Below are 18459 nucleotides of genomic sequence, written 5' to 3'. Positions count from 1 at the left end.
ATAACGGTATATACAATGAATCAACGCAAGAAAACATACAAAATCCCTGAAAACATACAAAAGTAGTTCCAGCACAACTTTATTTTTCTCCAGAGCAAAGCAAGTAAAGGTACCAGAGTGCTTGGGTTTTCAGCCTGCGATTACCTTTCACAGTTTATTCTTTCCCTCCCCAGACGTTTTCATGCAGCTTAGCAAAGGCTTCATTTGCTGGAGAATAAAATGCTTTGAGTTTATTAGGAAATACAGTGACATGCCGATATTTTTCATTGTATCCTTAGTCTATGTGGAGAGAATGAAAAATGAGAGACCGACTAGAAGGATGTATGCCAGTGAGGTGGTTTGGGAGAGGAGAAAGGAGAGATCAGGGATGAGATGGGGGACTGGAGTGTAGTGATATATGAGGGAAGGGGTTATGAGCGGGAGGGAGGACAGGGCGATGGTAGAGGACAAGGAAACTTGGAGGTGATTTGTTTGTGGTCACCCTTTACGGGTTTGACGCGTCTGGTAATAGGTAGATAAGTAGATAAACAGGCACATGGATAGATAGATCCTTGCTCTGGCGAGGCTGCTTTGTAAAGTTTAAGGCAGTTCTCGTATGGAAGGGATTATAAAGAATCTTAAGTGTCCTTCTCTTTCTTAAGGAATCTTTCATTAAATGCTTGTTATTTTTAGATGATTTTATTGAGCTTAGAATATACAGCATTTCCTGTACTAAAGACGTTACAAACAACATCCATTAGCTGTTTAACCCTTTCAGTCCGGTGACATTTTATTCTATTTTATTCCTGCTATCACTGGACGATTAAATCAGCTTCGGGGAGACGTCTGTCTATATACCTAGGCTGCTTCCTCCAAGGAAAGGGAGGTAGCCGAGACACGACGACACACTCCCAATGTACTCATCCACTCAAACACATTCATTCGCATCTTAGCCCCAAAGGGGAGAAGGAACAGATCCTCACTGCACCACACTGCACCAGGGTCAACTGCGCAGACGTGCCGAAGATAAAGTGGTAAATGAAGGTCATATGTAACCCGCTTCATTTCCAAAAGCTTGTTGTAAGGTGAATAAATCGTCTGCAGCAAGAATGAAATATCTATCTGTCTATATATTGCAAGGGAAAACATTTTTTACGGAACCCTAATCACTGATAAGAAAACCTAACCCATTATGAAGAGTGGTTTGGATATTACGTTGCCCTTGTCGGAGAGATGCGCTCCACTCAGTGCCCCTCTAGTTTCATTCTTGTTGCTGTCGCGATTATGCTCAAGTTTAGAGAGAACCTTAGTCGCCTTAATCCCATAAGCAGTGACCACAAACAAATCTCCTCCATGTCGCCAAGTGCCCCGCCATTTCACTGCCCTGCTCCCAGCTCACATTTCTCTCTCTCTCTCTCTCTCTCTCTCTCTCTCTCTCTCTCTCTCTCTCTCTCTCTCATACTGTACCTCTCAACTCTATCAATCCATCTCATCCTTGGCCTCCCACCTCCCCTTCCCAACCTCTACCTATTTTCTCTCTCCCATTTCTAGACGGTTTCCTTCAGCTTAGAAGAGTTTCAGAATGTATCCAATCCAACTCGAGATCATCTTTGTCTCTCAATAAATGTTTTTTTTTTTTTTTTCAATAGCAAGACGAAATAAAAATGAGGCTTGAGTTGAGGAAATTAAAGTTTTGTTTTTTTTCTTCTTACAAACTCGATCACGCAACATTAGTAATTCAGTCTGCAAAATATCTAGTACACAACTTGGTCAGTAACTTGCAATGTGAAACCCCAAACGCCGGTGGATAACTGATTCGACTCTGCCACTCCAACAGCCTCACATCCTTCATCACGGACACATTACCGGAGGTGTGAGTAGATGAGCTCGAAGCAGAACACGTGAAAACTAATTGCCAGGCCAGCCACGTAAACCACCAGTGTTCCCTGCAATGTGAGAGAATTCACTTTTAGCAAACTGCAACATATTTAATACATGTATTACAGGTTCACTTAATATATATGAATAGAGAGAGAGAGAGAGAGAGAGAGAGAGAGAGAGACACGTGGATGGATGGATACGTGAATGGATGGATGGATGGAATAACAAATGGATAGACAGATATATAGATGAGTAGAGAGTATAACTCACGAAAGCACAGTGAGGAAGTTACCCATATACTGGAGAGACTTATTGAGGATTTGACGGCCATGGTTGTGGGTGGGTTGAGGCAGGTGGTCATGTTGGGGGTGTAGCTGTTGGTCCAGTGGTCGTACATACCTGCTTCTCTCACTGTTATGATCCTGGAAACACATGATTATGAATATGTTACCATAAACTTTTCACCTTAACTTGGCCCAGATTCTCGTCCTTTTGTAGCTTTGTTCACATAACTACTCCTTCATGACAAGCACAATTCTAGTGATAAGCAACAATTACAATTCCGGATTCAAAATGCTGAGATGGCAATTTTAGGCCACTTTAGGACAAAAACAGAATAGCTAACTGATAACCTATTCATCCAAATAAACTTTTTAAATATTAATCTTGATAAAGCCGAATGATCTTAATCACCTCAGGAGTAACTTACCAGCATCAGAGAAATTACCAATATGCCGGGAATCGAACCCGGGACTCTCAGGTGAGAGCCAGGCAGCATACCACTATACCAGGACTAGGTAAAAGTTAACTCATGTTGTCACAATCTTGTAACCAACGTCCCTCTGCCCCCCACTGTGGGCCTGAAGAGGGTGAGTTAACCCCCTGGGACTCGGGCAAGTAGATGCTTTTAATCTCTCCCAAGCACTTACGGCAAGTCAGAATGAAGAGAGAACCTGTATTTTTACACAGGAAAAGTCATCAGAGAAATTACCAATATGCCAGGAATCGAACCCGCGACTCTCAGGTGAGAGTTTGGCTCTCACCTGAGAGTCCCGGGTTCGATTCCCGGCATATTGGTAATTTCTCTGATGATTTTTCCCGTGTAAAAATACAGGTTCTCTCTTCAGTAACTTACCAGATCAAACAGATACAACTGATTTATGACAGCTGACCTGCGGCTGACAGCGTTGATGAGTGGGCTGTCCTTGGGCCCCGCCATGGCACCCATCGCGGTTAGGAACTCCTCACGTGCTAGATAGAAGTCACACTTTCCTGTTGACACCAAGAAAATAGTTAAATATTGGCAAAATTAGTGCCATGAATACGCTATATGACCTTCCCGGTATATCTGCCAGCGATCTTACAATATAGAAAGAAAAAATGTCGTACAATAGTAGATGATAATAAATGTAATCATGGTCAACAAACACTAGCCGAACTGACGTTGAAACTACCAAACATTTTCTGGGAATAATGCTGACTACAGTTCTTTCCTTATGGGGTCGATTTTGTTATTCGAAAAAAAACAAAGGATCACAAGTATATTTCCATGTCAAGGTCGACCTAAAAACTGTCTGGCGTCTCGTAAAATATAATTAAAAACAAAAAAATGCAATGGTTTTCTTCAACAGCAATTGGGTTAATATGACCTTTTTTGTCCTTTGCTGAGCCATTTTTTGAAGCTTAGGTGGGTCCCTAGATCATCACCTGTCATAGATATGACATTGTAAGGGCAAATTCATGTTGCACACACACACACACACACACACACACACACAGTCTCTCTCTCTCTCTCTCTCTCTCTCTCTCTCTCTCTCTCTAACCCACCTGTCACTGAAAAGTCCCGTGCCATCATCATCTTGGTCACGTCCTCCACGTGTATTAGGGTGTGGTCCCCCCTCCTCACTTTGACATCCAGGTTCTTCATCACTTCAGAGGTGTCGAAGGTTTGAAATCTGCCTTCCTTCTGCAGATTATTTATGTCGCGGAAAACACCACTCTCAGCCGTCTGAAAGTGGCACAATGACTGTCTTAAAGGCTGTACTTTTAAGGCTCACCTATACTAGGCTATAACTGCACATATTTTAACGTAATGTGCTCGATCATGTATTTCTTGGAAAGCACCAATCTTAACCATCTGGAAGTAACGGAATGAAAGTCTTAAAGTGTTATTTATATAGCTTCACTACAGTTACCCCAGAACCAGACATACTGTGACAAATTCCCCAACATTGTTAGTTTATATTACAGTTGGAACAATAACCCGTATACTCCGTTCGGGTTGTTGGCATATGGCTTCTCATTGTCTCCTTCAGTAAGTCTGATAAGAAATATGTTTAATTTTCTCTGTCTTGGCCTGCATGATCAGACAATTTACCTCGGAATATGTCCGCGTCTTGCCACAATCGCAGTAGGTCCGTTGACTGGGTGAGCCAAGAAATACATCAATGCCAATGACGTTATATGCTACTCTGTTACCCTTCATGGGGTAACTACTAACCTGAATAGTGTCAGCCTGACTAGATCCCTTCTCCACTAAAAATGTAATAGGGTTATCGACCACGTCCCTGAGAGACTGTATAGGCATTGGGATGTATCTGACTGCCAGGAGGGACACCAGGTTGCCTGTATAGCTACGTGTCAGCACCATTGTTGTCAGCATCCACACACCCAACACCATACACTCCCATACCCACCATGTCCTGACAGGGCTGACATCTGAAATAAGCACATGAATTTATTCCAGATTAAGGTATAACTGAGTTATTTTGATAGTTCTCTTATGTGGTACTGTACTGTGTTTCATTACTGTCTTTGTAACCATACATATTAAGATTATTTTTGCCGTATATATGCATTAAAATACTTTTTTTTTTCCTCATGTACCCTCCGTACATACCAACATTCCTTAGAGTGCTCGGGTTTGTCATGAATGGTAAATAAAGAACTTAATAAAAATTGGCAATATTGTATGTATATTCATTGTGATGTATTCAACCGTTGACCATCGGCATCAGACAAACCAACGTGATATGTCAATATTATTTTCAGCAAATGATATCTCATATTCGGAAGTGCTTTCGGAAATTTTTTCCTTTGGATACTTTACTACAAATTTTATCACAAGTTTTGTCCCACTACACTGCTGAGTAGTAACCATTAATCAAGGCTGGCTTGCAACTCATTAAGCCGCCCCATCCCGACGTTTTCTGGGCAGTTGTATGCCCCAGTCTGGACCTTTTTTTTTTGGCTCAAACATCCACTTTTGGTGAGAAACATCGAAAATTCATAGAGAAATCGCTCACCTAAGGTTTAAAATACTCGATTTAGGTACGAGTACTTCCTTACCTGACTGGGTTTTCTAACAGGCTGGCACCAAAGAAAACGAGTTCTATGGGAGGGTAACTATTTTATCCACTCATAAACAGTATTTATTTATTTACTTGGTACGAATTTATATGTAGTACAAGAGTATATTGGTTTTCAAACAGTAATATAGGCATTATAAGCATTGTTTCACTCACTAACTCATCACCATTCATGACCTTTTTTTTCCCACATTACCTGATCATCATTTCTGACTGTTTCTTCCTCTAATGCTATGTAAACTTTGTCCTCCACATTGTCATCGATTGGGAATCACTCTGGCCCTGAATGTCTTTATTGGCCAGGTCACTGGTAACAGGTGAATTGCCGAGACAGTGGCGTGCAGGGGGGGGGAGAGGTTATGTGATGTAAGGCACTGTCTCTGCTTGGCATCTTGTAGAGGAATAGAGAAAGGTGTCCCGTGTATACGTGCCAAAAGTCACTCACGCAATCACTCACGAAAATTGAAAATTTTGCAAATTAGGGACCTTGCAATGTTGCCGCGTTAATTCACGTCACCGGGACACGAGTGCACATCATGTGCGGACATTAATTCACATCGCCGGGATGGCGCGGGTTAAGGAACTTTGCAGCACAAAGAGAAGTTTCTTTGTAATTAAGATCTTAGAACTCCAAACAGTGTGAATAATAGTTCCCAATACTTCCTACGAAGCCATACCTAGAGTGTTTTCATGAGGGATGGCTCTTTCAGTAATTTAATTAGGTTATAGAATTTTTTTTTTTTTTTTAAATTCACAACTGCATACATATATGTGATAAATATTATAGGTATTCATGATATATACTATTATCCCTGAAACCACGTGATATAAAAACAAAACAAAAAGCTGGGAATAAGATGTTATAATTAAGAAACGGAAGTAGAAAACCCTGATGCAACAGTGCAAGTAATGAGATATTGTTGTTAAAACTTTGTTGGAAGGGACCAAGCGAATGCATTTAGATGCCTTGATCAACAGCCCAATATATCTGTACGACCACATATGGTTGTAGGTTGACAATTCTACCCTAAAACTGACAACTTCCACCATAACATATAGGAGAAGCTGGAGGTCTTACCTTGTTGTAACAGGACACGAATGCAGCTGGATGCCTTCACCATTCGCCCTGTACAATGAGAAGGCTGAGTTGGTAGACAGGAGGGAAATATTGTTATTACTGCAAGGACCCCCAACAAAACCGTAAGAAGCGCTGACCAAACACGAGGACCCAGTGGTTGTAGGAAGCTCCAGGGGTTCACCTCAGGATTGCCACGACCCACGATCATCCTGTTGTATATGATGTCGACGGGGAAGGTTAAGTCCACTACCTTGGCTCTCGCGGCAGTGATGGTAAAGATGCCAAGGCTGATTTCCACTTCCTAAAATAAAGAGTTAATTAGTATCTGAAGTGCAATCCTGTCAGGTACCTTCAAATCAAACATATCTTCTTATCGACATTTTATAAAATCAGTCTCTGACGACTTTTTGCCCGTTTTCTGTCTGGTCGTTTTATCTTTCTATCTATCCACCTTTCAGTCTGTGTATGCATCTCTAATACCAGTTTAGTCAACATGATCTTCAATGATTTTATTAAATGGCAAAATATAAGGGAAATAAAGTGATTTAATCCACATCCGATACACAGTGATACAAGGCCGTAAATGGACCTACTTCACGCACTGACATTCCTATCATGCCGGTCCAGGACCCGTCAGGCTGTTCCACTCCCCACGCTCTGTCGGCTGGGGTCACATAGACGCATCTGCAAAGTTAGTGACAGGGAACGATTCCAGCACCACATCCACATTAATATCATATACTGTATGCAGTATATATATATATATATATATATATATATATATATATATATATATATATATATATATATATATATACGAATATAGATAGGTAACAATGATGAGTGTCGAAGCGCATGCGCGTGCATCTATGTGCGTGTGTGTGTGTGTGTGTGTGTGTGTGTGTGTGTGTGTGTGTGTGTGTGTGTCCACCCACACACTAATGTTAGACAGTAAGGACACTGATTAGCAATTCATGGTTTTGAGTTTGACACCAGTATTCTTACACAATAGCCTCTTAGGCGATAGATAGAGGTGCTCACCATTCACACATATGATAAGACCAAAGGAGAAGTGAACACCAAGAAGGTCAATGAATATGGTAAATGTGTGCCCAGATACCCGGGCTCGACACATGTGCTTGGAGTATGTACAAAACATTGACATGATTAAGTCTGCATGCATGTTAGAAGCACCATTGTTATGAACACGTTCATAACACCGTTTGGAAGCACGTTGGTAACTCTGACGAGGACGTTTTCTGCACTGGGCATGAATGTACAGTCATGAGAAAAATTATCGTTACCCCCAGCTATGTTTGTTGAGAAACGAACGTTGTCCGGGCTATGTGGCGGGCTCTTGCTGTACGCCCCTCCCCTATCTAGTGCTGCTATATCACAATCCCATTACAAGAGTTGGAATAATGAGCAAGAATGAGTTATGTGGTGGGGAAATATATAGGACGTGTTTGCGTTACCCTGAGCGCCCTGACGGGGATTAATAATGAAACTTGCCACGTTTATTATTTTCCTACTATTCAACACTTATTATCTATTGAATACAACAAATAAATTATTTTGAAGTGCATTAAATCTATAGGCATCGACTTTTTATGATAATGTAGCAGGTGTCCATGAGTTCATATGTTGGTTTAGATGGGTGGTTAAACGCTTCAGTTGGATGCCTCAGTTAGTGGCATACATGCGTCGACATCTAGAGGCTGTTTTGGAATCAGGGGGTGGGTATACAGAATGTTAAAGCGATGAGACTGGACAAGTATTATTGTTTGCCTTCTACTCAAAATTTATTTTATGGGGAAAGCAATATATACCATTATTACACTGAAAATTACTAACGTGGCTTACATCGGCTGAATTACTACCATACGTCTGGAATGAATGCACATACTCATTGCCCGTCTGCATGTGTGTTGCCGACTCTGCACCACTCTGTTTTAATGAATTCGGTGCCGGGTAATAAAACATATTGTCTCAGTGCACAGAGGCCAGACGATCTAATGAGCTCTTGTTACCCCTAGCACAAATTATAATATCTGTGTCTCACATAACCGACATTGACGGGTTTGCGGTATAAACTTTCCAGCCCGTCATTCCATAACACTTCGTCGTTGTGTCATAGTGCATAGCTCTGAAGGATAACGATAGTTTTTATGACTGTACTGTACCTGACTAGATAGTTCACTAAATACCACAGATGGTGAGTGGAGATTGCCTCAACATTATGAAGTCGGCCAGGTACCACGTGTTGTAATTAATAGAACTTTACAGGCACATTGTGTTCTCTGAGATCTGACAGACTCAGAATTCAAACACGAGATTAAGAAATTAGACACATGCAACGACATCAGTGATACGCTGTTGGTGGATCGTGCCGATGTCATGAAGAAGATCGATATTTTGATCAGACAGTTCCAGTGAAAGACAGAGTAAAAATACAGATAATCATGGCTGGATTTATGGACGTATATAGGGGCTTATCGTGTGCTTGAATAGCCAGAGCTTCCTGCTGAACAAAAATAAACCACGCACTACATTGGATGCTGAAATTCCATTTAAAAAAACATCCTGAATAAACCACTCTCACATACTTGTGCAACACAAATCCAGTGTAGTCAGGTAATATATCACTGATTACACTATGTCTGCTCACTTCTACCACTTCATGATGGGCATACTTAATATTCGCCCAGAGGTTTTTTTTTGATGTCCACAAATCACCACTGAGGCAGCTGTAGCAAGCAACAGAATTTCTCCTGCCGATATTGTGGAAGCAGTGCTACAGACATGTATCTGTATGGGCTGCATGTCAGATTCGAACATGCTGAAGCTGTTGCCACGAAATTTGTCATGGAACATTGCTACGGACATGTTTGCAGCATATTCGGCATCAAGATTAAAAAATGTTGATCAATGTTTGTTTCAGCGTTTCGAGCAATTTCGACGGAGCGTGTGTCCAAGCACGAAAACGATATAAGGACACTGAGAAAAACGAAGAAACGCCAAAGGTGTGGCATCACATTTTCAATTTGGTTGTCATGGGAAGACTTATTTCACAGGCATATCTGAAACTCGTTTACAAATAAACATTCAAAAATATGTGTGTATTTTTTAATTCATAGGTTTGAAAATGTCAATATTGGTGTTCTTCATTTCATCGCCAAAGCTATGTGGCAGTTCTACTTTTGTGGTTTCTGTTTAATAGTTTCTGAATACTATTTCACCTCACAATTACGGACAGAATGATAATGATCATGATGATGATGTTTATTTTACCTGATTCCAGGTCAACATTTAAAAATGAAGGCAGTGTGAACATAAAATGAAAGACATATTAAATTTATTTGTTGGAACTGAAGGCTTCTGAAACAGTTCAACCTGCTGATATGTGGGTGTTTTCATGTGCATCCATCTATAATACTTAAGTACTTCTATAGGAAAGAAACAATGGATTAATGCCATTTTTTTAACACACACACACACACACACACACACACACACACACACCGTGTACGCATGTTTCGGCCACGGACGTTTGGGCCACGGACGTTTGAGCCATGGGGCACCACCCTACGACGTTTTGGCGATAGGTTGGTTAGGTTTGCTTAGATAAGTTTCACAACACTTCACATTTCAAAACATCCTAGGTTGGTGGCCTATGGCCCAAGCATCCGTGGCCGAAACATCCTACATTCCTCACACACACAGTCTTACACTCACGCCGATACTCACACTCACACTCAAACACACAGCACAGTCACAGTCACCGTCACACTCACACTCGCTCACACACACTTGATTGCATGTCAGATCTCCTACGTAAAGTTCATAGCCTCTGACACAGTTTCAAGCAGTGTGACTCCGGGGCTCAAGATGATGACCCGCCTCCCCCCAGGCGCGTCAGAGTCGTGGACCACCTTTGTTTTGAACACCGAATTTGGAACAAGAGCCACCAGCAGACGCGGGCCCATTGCCAATCTGAAGGGGAAAACCTAGTTTTATGGCTCTGCTGTGCAAGGGACATTAAGGAAAAGGATCAGTATTTCTCATGTCCAACCAAATGTTTCAAGTCCTTATCTACCTTTAAAATCTTGTCACCAGTTTGATATATATGCTTCAGATATATGGCTATCTGTTACAAGAGTTATTATGGAAATCTATGTTCAATATCATTATATTCCCCTTAGAACAGCTTACCAATTTCTCACATATAATCTGAACTAATGGCCTCCGGCTGCACAAATATTTTCCTCATAATTGGACTGATATTATTATACACAAGAGTTCTCTCCTATTCCATATTTTCCACCACTTTGCCTTCAAGCCTGTCAAACGCATTACTAAGACATGTCAAAGATCTTAAAGAAGAAAAATTCTCCTAAGCTGAAAGAATACGTCTCTAGTGACAAGAATGTGTATAATGGTTATTCCTTAATGATTTTAAATTTATCTGAATAAAAGCTGGAAACTTCGTTAGAGCACGTTCACACTGATGACGTCTGTTTGTATTTTATGACTGTCATCTCCAGGAGGCTCAAAGCACAGAGTGGGTGAGGGATTTTACCATCTTTCGTAGGTGCTTGGAGATGATGCCTGTGGTATAAGAGATGGAACGTTCTTCTTTGTGGAGGCACCCAGAATCCTTAGTAAGATTTAATGTTTAATGGTTTTAGTGTCTTACTTTTACCCTTTATCTTATTGTATTATCAAGTTTTGTTCTTTATAATGTCGCCAGTTTCAGTTATCCGCGACACAAAACCCTGGTGGTATTGCCACTAGTTTTTATTTTAAGTTATTCACTTACTCATTCCGATGCATTTTTATCTTGTTTAGGAGAAATTTGCTGAGTTCCTCGTAGAAGGTACAGTTATAGCTTTCTTACTGGCCTCTTTACACCAAAGTGGAACCCCTAAGCTGAATAAATTTGCCTGAAGGTATAAAAAATAATGACATCAGTTTATTGAAAAGGTAAATTTGTTACTGAAATCAGTTGATGCTAGTTTCTTCTCTAATTTAGGTAAAAACTTAGTAATGAAGAGAAACGCAGTCAGTACGCTTACCTGTAAAACTTGTCGGGAAAAAGTGGGAGGAGGAAGGTGGGAGCCAGACCACGTGAGGGAGTCCACCAGGCAACCGTCTGTGGCTGTGAGTCTCCCGAGCTGTAGGGCAACTCCACAAACACGCTGCACCTTCGACAGTAAATACAAATACTTAATTCTTTGGCTGCAGTGAGGTTCCCTAAGCTGAACAGAACTTTGTCTTCTTAGCTGAAGGGGGGGAAGGGAGGGAATGGATAGGTCTAAGAGTGGGGTGTTTTAAATTAAAGGGATGGGAGCTACAGAACAGAGTAAAAGACGAAGTGGAGGTGATTTGTTTCTGTTCATCCCTTCGAAGATTGAGGTGTCTGGCCATACAGAAGCAAAAGCTGCAAAAATTAATATATCTTTTTATACTTTTGCACAGGAATCTTGATATATATATATATATATATATATATATATATATATATATTTACGTTTTGGGTGTGTATATCTTTTCCCTGGGGATATCCTCTGACACTTTGCAGTTAACCCGTCACATCCCGACCACTTTCGCGCCTGACACCCCCCAGTCCCGACCACTTTTGGAAAAAAAAATTTTTGGCTAAAACTTCCGCTTATGTTGAGAAACAAAGGAAAATCACAAAGAAAGTGCTTATCGTGGTCCGCAACTGGTCAGAATAGGTGAGGTCCCAGGCGCCAGGTATCGTATTCTATCATAGAGGTGTGAGGCGCTCACGTTTTCTATGGTAAGTAATTTTGGGAGAAACAACAAACAACACCTCTACATTTATTGAATTTGAACTAATAAACAATAAGAATAACAATATAATGAATTTCAATGACATATATATGAAAAATAAGCATTGTACCTTCGTGTGAGCATAGCGAGTTTGGTCCGATTGGTAAAATGCTACGTGCAAAAGTTTCTTCTTTCAGTCAACATATCATTTTTTCTACCTGTATACTACTGTTTCAGTGCCATTTTACCATTTTGTACTATATGTAAATGTTTTCAGCTGTTTTCATTCATTACGATGACATGTAGCATAAGTATAGCGCACATATGCATACTCAGCGCACTCACTACGACTCATATTTCAACATACAAAATTGTTTTATCACTTTCATAATATTTTCTTCTTTACATTGAACCTTTCCTCTACCACTATAAACGTTTTCAATTATTTATATTCATGACGAGGGCATTTAGTGAAATGCTAGCGCATAATCTCGTAGCAACCACACTCTCTAACACTCGTGTTTCCACTTTTACTTTATTTCTTCAATCACAATATACTTTACCACTTACATTACACCCCATTTACACCCTATTCTGCACTCATACATATTTACTGGACATTATTTATTCAAGTGAGCGTCAGAATATCGCATGAAAAATACCCTCGCAATGAATGTTTCAACCAACATAATACTCATAACAATGCCTCCAAAAGGTTCTCCATGAATTTCAATGAAATTTCGTTGAAGGGAGGGCCATGGGCCAAGAAAGAATTGATTAAATTTTGGGTGGCAGATCCGGATCCGGATCCGGATCAGGATCTTGCAATCGCATTGACAGAGGTATGCACTCTCAGTGAGTGCCTTCTTGTCCTTTATATATGCTGGCATCTTACTTGTTTGGACTGATCCATGCAAACTTCACATTCTTCTAAGACTTTACATTTTCATGGGAAGGAGAAATCCAAACTTAACTACATTTTTGAAACGTTCATGTACTGCTTTTCTCTTCAGAAGAGTTAATGTATTGCTCTTCATGAAGTTTATCTTCGGTGTGAAGCTTTGTTGGACCTTACACTGCTGTTGTGTCCTATTTTTTGCTTTGTTGTTTTAGATGCAATAAGAAAACATGTTTTTTTTATAACCTCTTTGGGAGGTGTCTGTACCGGGTACAAAACCACATATCTATACTGGAGTTACAAAAGCAGGCAGGTCCTGTCTCTTGGTTTGACTCTTAACCCTTTAACCGCTGGTATTGTGTTTGGTCTGACTGTCCTCTCCCGCGGGGTTTCAGCCAAATGTAAACAAACCTTTAAACCTTAATAACTCTGCACAAGAATAAAGCTAGAGAAAAAAAAATAAGGTAATTCATTTGAAAGTACTAACCTTCAAGCTTTCCATTGATGTAGGTTTCATGACTTTGTTGACTTTCACAGGACAGGGAGAGCCGTTAGAAGTGAGGGGTGTGAAATAACTATTTTACGCCCCACACACCAGTACCAAATGCCAATCACTCTCTCATAATAGTAATATAAACATATATGAACACTGTACATACGATAAACACCCACTGTGTTCACTGAGGTAGGTAAAAAGGCACTTCCCTGCGGCTGTGCCCTCCGCCATCACTGCGGCTGCGCCTCACTTCACTGCGGCGGCACCTGCTCAATGACGTTTCATGCGATCTTTTTTATTATTTCTAACTTCTCTCTAATATTATTTTACATATAATCTGGGCACATATACATTATATTTACACTGCACTTATTACTATATTGCGTCACTGTCGCATCACAGAATTACACAAGTGCTGCAGATTCTCTTATTACGATATCACTTATTATACTGGCCAATATTTACATTTTTTTCTAGGCAAAATATCCCTTTATTACTACATTATCCATTATACAATTATTTGGCAAAGCACGTCACTGCTCGCATCACTATATATCACTGTCACTTTCAGTATTTACTCAGAGAGAGTGGTACTCGACAAAGCACGGAGTTACACATAGAGGCGACTTCTTGGCATTCCAGGCACTGGTGTGTGCTCATTTTTCTCTGTCCGAAGGCCTCCGTGTGGTGTTATGACATACTCTGCAAGCGGCCCTGTGACAAGCCTGCCGCCTGCTGTAAAGAGGCAATTTCACAAGCTGGTGCCGGCTCATGTAATTGCAGCACTCAAGACGGTCAGGTTGTGTGTCAGGAGTGTCGCCTCGGGATCGAATGCCGTCACCTGACCAAATCGTGCAAGTAGCTGCTGCACGACAGTCTTGGAAAACTGTCTCAGTGATGGTTGCCTTGATGCCCCCGACTTGTGTCTTGTAGAGAATGAAGGCGTTGAGCATGCACATATCGAGCATGTGCAGGCAAGCCTTCCTGTACCATATCGGGTGTTTCTCCTGAGACAGTCGATTTCGCCAATCATCATATCAGACTTATCAACAAGTCTCATATTGACATTGTAATCAATGACAGCATCAGGCTTCATGATTGGCTCTTCCTCCCAGTCCTGTAGCTGACCTTCCCAGTTCTCTGCAATTCCCCCCTTGTGGATTGGTGCTGATCATATTCACGACCTTCTTGTCATGCCATCCTGATCGCCAGAAGCTTGTCTGACTTCTTCAGGTGAACATCTCCCTTGGATGATGATGATGCTTCGGGGAAACTTGGCCACTCTTTCCTATAGCTCCATACATTGCCAACAGTGCCAATGCGCGTGTTCAGCCAGGTATTTGGAGAGTTTCGGTGCTGTGTAGTAATTGTCTGTGTACAGCACATGATTACCACCAAAATACTTCTCCATCAGCACTTTTACAACGGAGCCAGAGAAGCCAAGGGGGTCTTTCCTGTTCACGTCCATTGTACTAATGCGGAGTAGATGACAAAATCCAGGATATACCCTGTCTCACAGTCACACAGACACAAAGAACTTTATCCCAAAGCTGTGGCGTTTGCTGGGGATGTACTGCATGAATTTGAGACGTCCTCTGGAACAATACCAGGGATTCGTCTATGACGACTTTCTGCATAGGCCGGAAAAATCGCATAAATCGATCCCACTAATCCTGTTGAGAAAATCCCTCACTTTCCACAAAGGGTCAGTTTGGGACGGGGTTTGCATTGTCAGCAGAGAGTGCAGGTATCCAAGCAGCTGTCGGAACCGATCCCGTGACATATACTTCCCCGAATATTGGGATAGTAGTAATGCTCATCCACGAGCCAGGACTCCCTCCAACTCATGTCTCTTTATATGGGGCATCAGAAACATTAGTGCAAAAAAACCATACAGCTCTCTGATTCCGACAGGCAACCACGACACTTTGCTTTGGTGAGCCAATAGTCCCAGCCCTTCTGCTGCACACTGAGCTGCATACCTATTGGTCTCATCGCTGACATGCTGCACGATTTCATCATCCATGAAGGCCAGGAAGTAGTCAACAATGTCATCTCCTGCGTTGCATGGAAAGGCAGGCTGTATTCCAGCATTTACATCATATCAAACGGCGTATTGTGTGGCTGAAAATCTGCACCGTCAGAGCAAACAAATGCATCCACCTTTCCCTGTGCGTGGTTCAGTGGAAGTGGCAGGTTGCATTGCACTCGTTTCTCCGTGAGAAGGAGCTGAGGTGGAGGCAGTATGGGTGAAGGGCAATGGGTGAGGCAGGAGGTGAGGCAGGAGAGGCGAGCGGGAGGGGGTGAGGGGCAAGGAGGCAATGGGGAGGGGGTGAGTGCAGGGGGCGGTGAGTGGGGGGGTGGCAAGGGTAGAGGGAGCTTGATCGGGGGGGCAGGCGGGGGGTTTCTGACCTGGTGCGTGGTGAAACTTGACCCTTTCGTGCCCGGCTTTTATCACCTCGCTTATCTCCTCGCTTATCGTTGGCCCAGCTTTGCCCCCTCCAACTGCCATGCATCCCCTTTGTTCTAGGCCTGCCTGCCCTGCCTGCATCGGCCTGCACGGCCTGCTTTCCCTCGCTTTGCAGGCTCTGGGAATTCGTATTCCTCAGATGATGGTAGACTGAGGAAAGGGCACGGCAGATGATGATGATGATGTGAGGGCAATAGGGCTTTGGGGGAACGGGGAAATTGATGGGAAATGCTTACTAGGGCCTGGTGTGGGAGACGTGAGTCTGGCGCTTTTCACTCCCTTCCCACGTGCAATACCAGATTTGCCCATAGGAGCCTTCCCTTTCTCCAGAGTAAGTTGGGGTGGTGGTGGGGGGCAAACAACACGATCACTTTCATCACTGTCACTATCAATGGAAAATGGTTCACCACCAATCACTGCCAAATCGTCACTGCTTGCTGTGAGTGTGTCACTTTCACTGCCACATTCAAGAGTAGTACTTACTGTTTTGTCCAGCTCAGTTCTAATTTCAGGAGTGCTCAACCCCTTCTGCCTCGCCGTCGGCAGTTCCTTCACCGGTGTAGAGGTAGAAGGAACACTAGCACTAATCACTTTTGAGGAGGAAGACGAGCTGACGATGAGTCGGGAAGAGCGCCATATTCTCACGCACAGAGCTTGATAGATATTGACTGATGCGGGTCAGGGCAGGGGTGGGGGGCCCCCTCGGGGTTGGAGGAGAGAGGTGTGGGATGGATGGCGTGAAAGAACTCGACAGCTACTCTTGCTGTTGAGACACTTTGGCGCCGCAGGAAAACGCGCAGCGGTGTTCAAAATATTCACAATCATTCCGGGAATGACACCCGCCGGTTTGGTCCAGTTTTGTCAATGTCATTCTGGAATAACACCCGCGCGTTAAAGGGTTAAGGGCAACTGCCACTGATCACCTGACAGAAGAATGAATGCAATGCATTCAGAGCACCTGAAATGGCATAACTTAAAGAAAAATGCAAACAAAAAGTAAATGAGCAAAAATTAAATTTAAATTTTTTCTTTTGATCATAACCTGGCATCAAATCATTATTTGGTAAATCTTCATACACATAATATGGAGAATTGGTAGGCCTATCCACCACACCAAAAACTAGAAAAAATTGGCAAAAAGATAGACTGGCAGGGCTGTGTTACACTTTTACTCCAATTTGCCTATATGTTTTTATTTACCTCGATTGACTATATATATATATATATATATATATATATATATATATATATATATATGTATGTATGTATATACATATATATATACATATATATATATATATATATATATATATATATATATATATATATGTGTGTGTGTGTGTGTGTGTGTGTGTGTGTAAGACCGCGTTTGCTTTGTTTTTTTGTGTTTGTTTGTTTGTACTTCAACCACGCCCAAACCAAAGGCCAGAGACCCCCAGACTCATATATATTCTGAATCAGGATGTCCAAAGGATGGTTTCAGAGGGAGAGTCAAAATTCATATCTGGGTCATTTGGGGTCACCAGTAGAGTGTTCGCCCTTTTGGCCGGAGCAACCCGGGTACGCATGCTGCCCAGTTTTTGTCATGGAGACTCACACATGACTTCCAGTTCGGACATAGGATGTATGTGAAGTTGACCTCCAAGGTCTTTTTGAGGTCACCTGTTGGAGGTCATTTGAGGGTCACAGGTAATAGTAAACAAGTGTGCACAAATACTGTGCGTTAGTATGCGAAAGATGAAACAGAAATTTCACTGGACATCTTATAATCCCATAAGAGGTACATGGTCTTTCTGGAGTAGAAAGTAAGAAAAGATTGAATTAGAACAAATAGGATTTGAATATTCGCCTTTTTGGCCTGGCAGTGCCAATTACCCCTGCTGGTATATCTACATCTATCTATCTTTATCTTCATCCCTCTCTCTCTCTCTCTCTCTCTCTCTCTCTCTCTCTAGTATATATATGTAGTAGGGTTGTTCTTTCAAAAGTGAAAGTTTAGAAGTTAGGTCTCCAACTTCTCTTTTGTTCTAGTGGACACTTCATGTAATATTGTAAATTTTTATCAAAATATAAATTTATTTTGGGGTCGTGCAGTAGGGCTAAAAGATTCAGCATTTCCTAAATTTCAGATAAAATTTCAGAATTTCACTTCTGATCCATGCATTTTTAGGTAGTGGATCACGTAAGTAAAACTGTAGAAGGAGCTCTTAATATTTACTGTGTGGCAAATTTTGGTCTGTTTCAAAAGACAAGGGAAGCACAGGGGATGGCTTCATCTAGTGGGGGTGTTCACACTCCTGCCGCTAGGGAAGGAGTGAGGGTGGGGAACGCCTTCCAGGTCTAACTCTGCAACTGTCACGTAGATAATATAGCAGGATTGGTTTCTTTTTTAGAACAATCACTGGATACTGTCATTCCTTTGTGTGAGTCACTGTAACGTTATTCATATACCTCAATAACCCTGCCGTGCCTAATTCTTATCCAACTTGATCA

General features: G+C 41.8%; 1 protein-coding gene across 1 annotated transcript; it reads right to left on the bottom strand.

Moving 5' to 3' along the window:
* Positions 1-1841: 1841 nt before the first annotated feature.
* LOC145390268 (uncharacterized) lies at positions 1842-17628 on the bottom strand (the record flags this gene model as incomplete). Its single annotated transcript, XM_080265249.1, has 10 exons — positions 1842-1925; positions 2153-2282; positions 3033-3132; positions 3688-3868; positions 4238-4578; positions 6457-6607; positions 6900-6990; positions 10141-10299; positions 11382-11504; positions 17490-17628. Coding segments are annotated over 10 exons (1499 nt in total), but the record flags the coding sequence as incomplete, so codon positions are not given.
* Positions 17629-18459: the final 831 nt, after the last annotated feature.

The sequence above is a fragment of the Coenobita brevimanus genome, unplaced genomic scaffold (assembly GCF_032717465.1).
Source record: "Coenobita brevimanus isolate Jiangsu-jjx unplaced genomic scaffold, ASM3271746v2 jjx.HiC_scaffold_466, whole genome shotgun sequence".
Lineage (NCBI taxonomy): Eukaryota > Metazoa > Arthropoda > Malacostraca > Decapoda > Coenobitidae > Coenobita > Coenobita brevimanus.
Note: the sequence above shows the minus strand (reverse complement) of the source record. Positions and strands in the feature narration are given on the sequence as shown.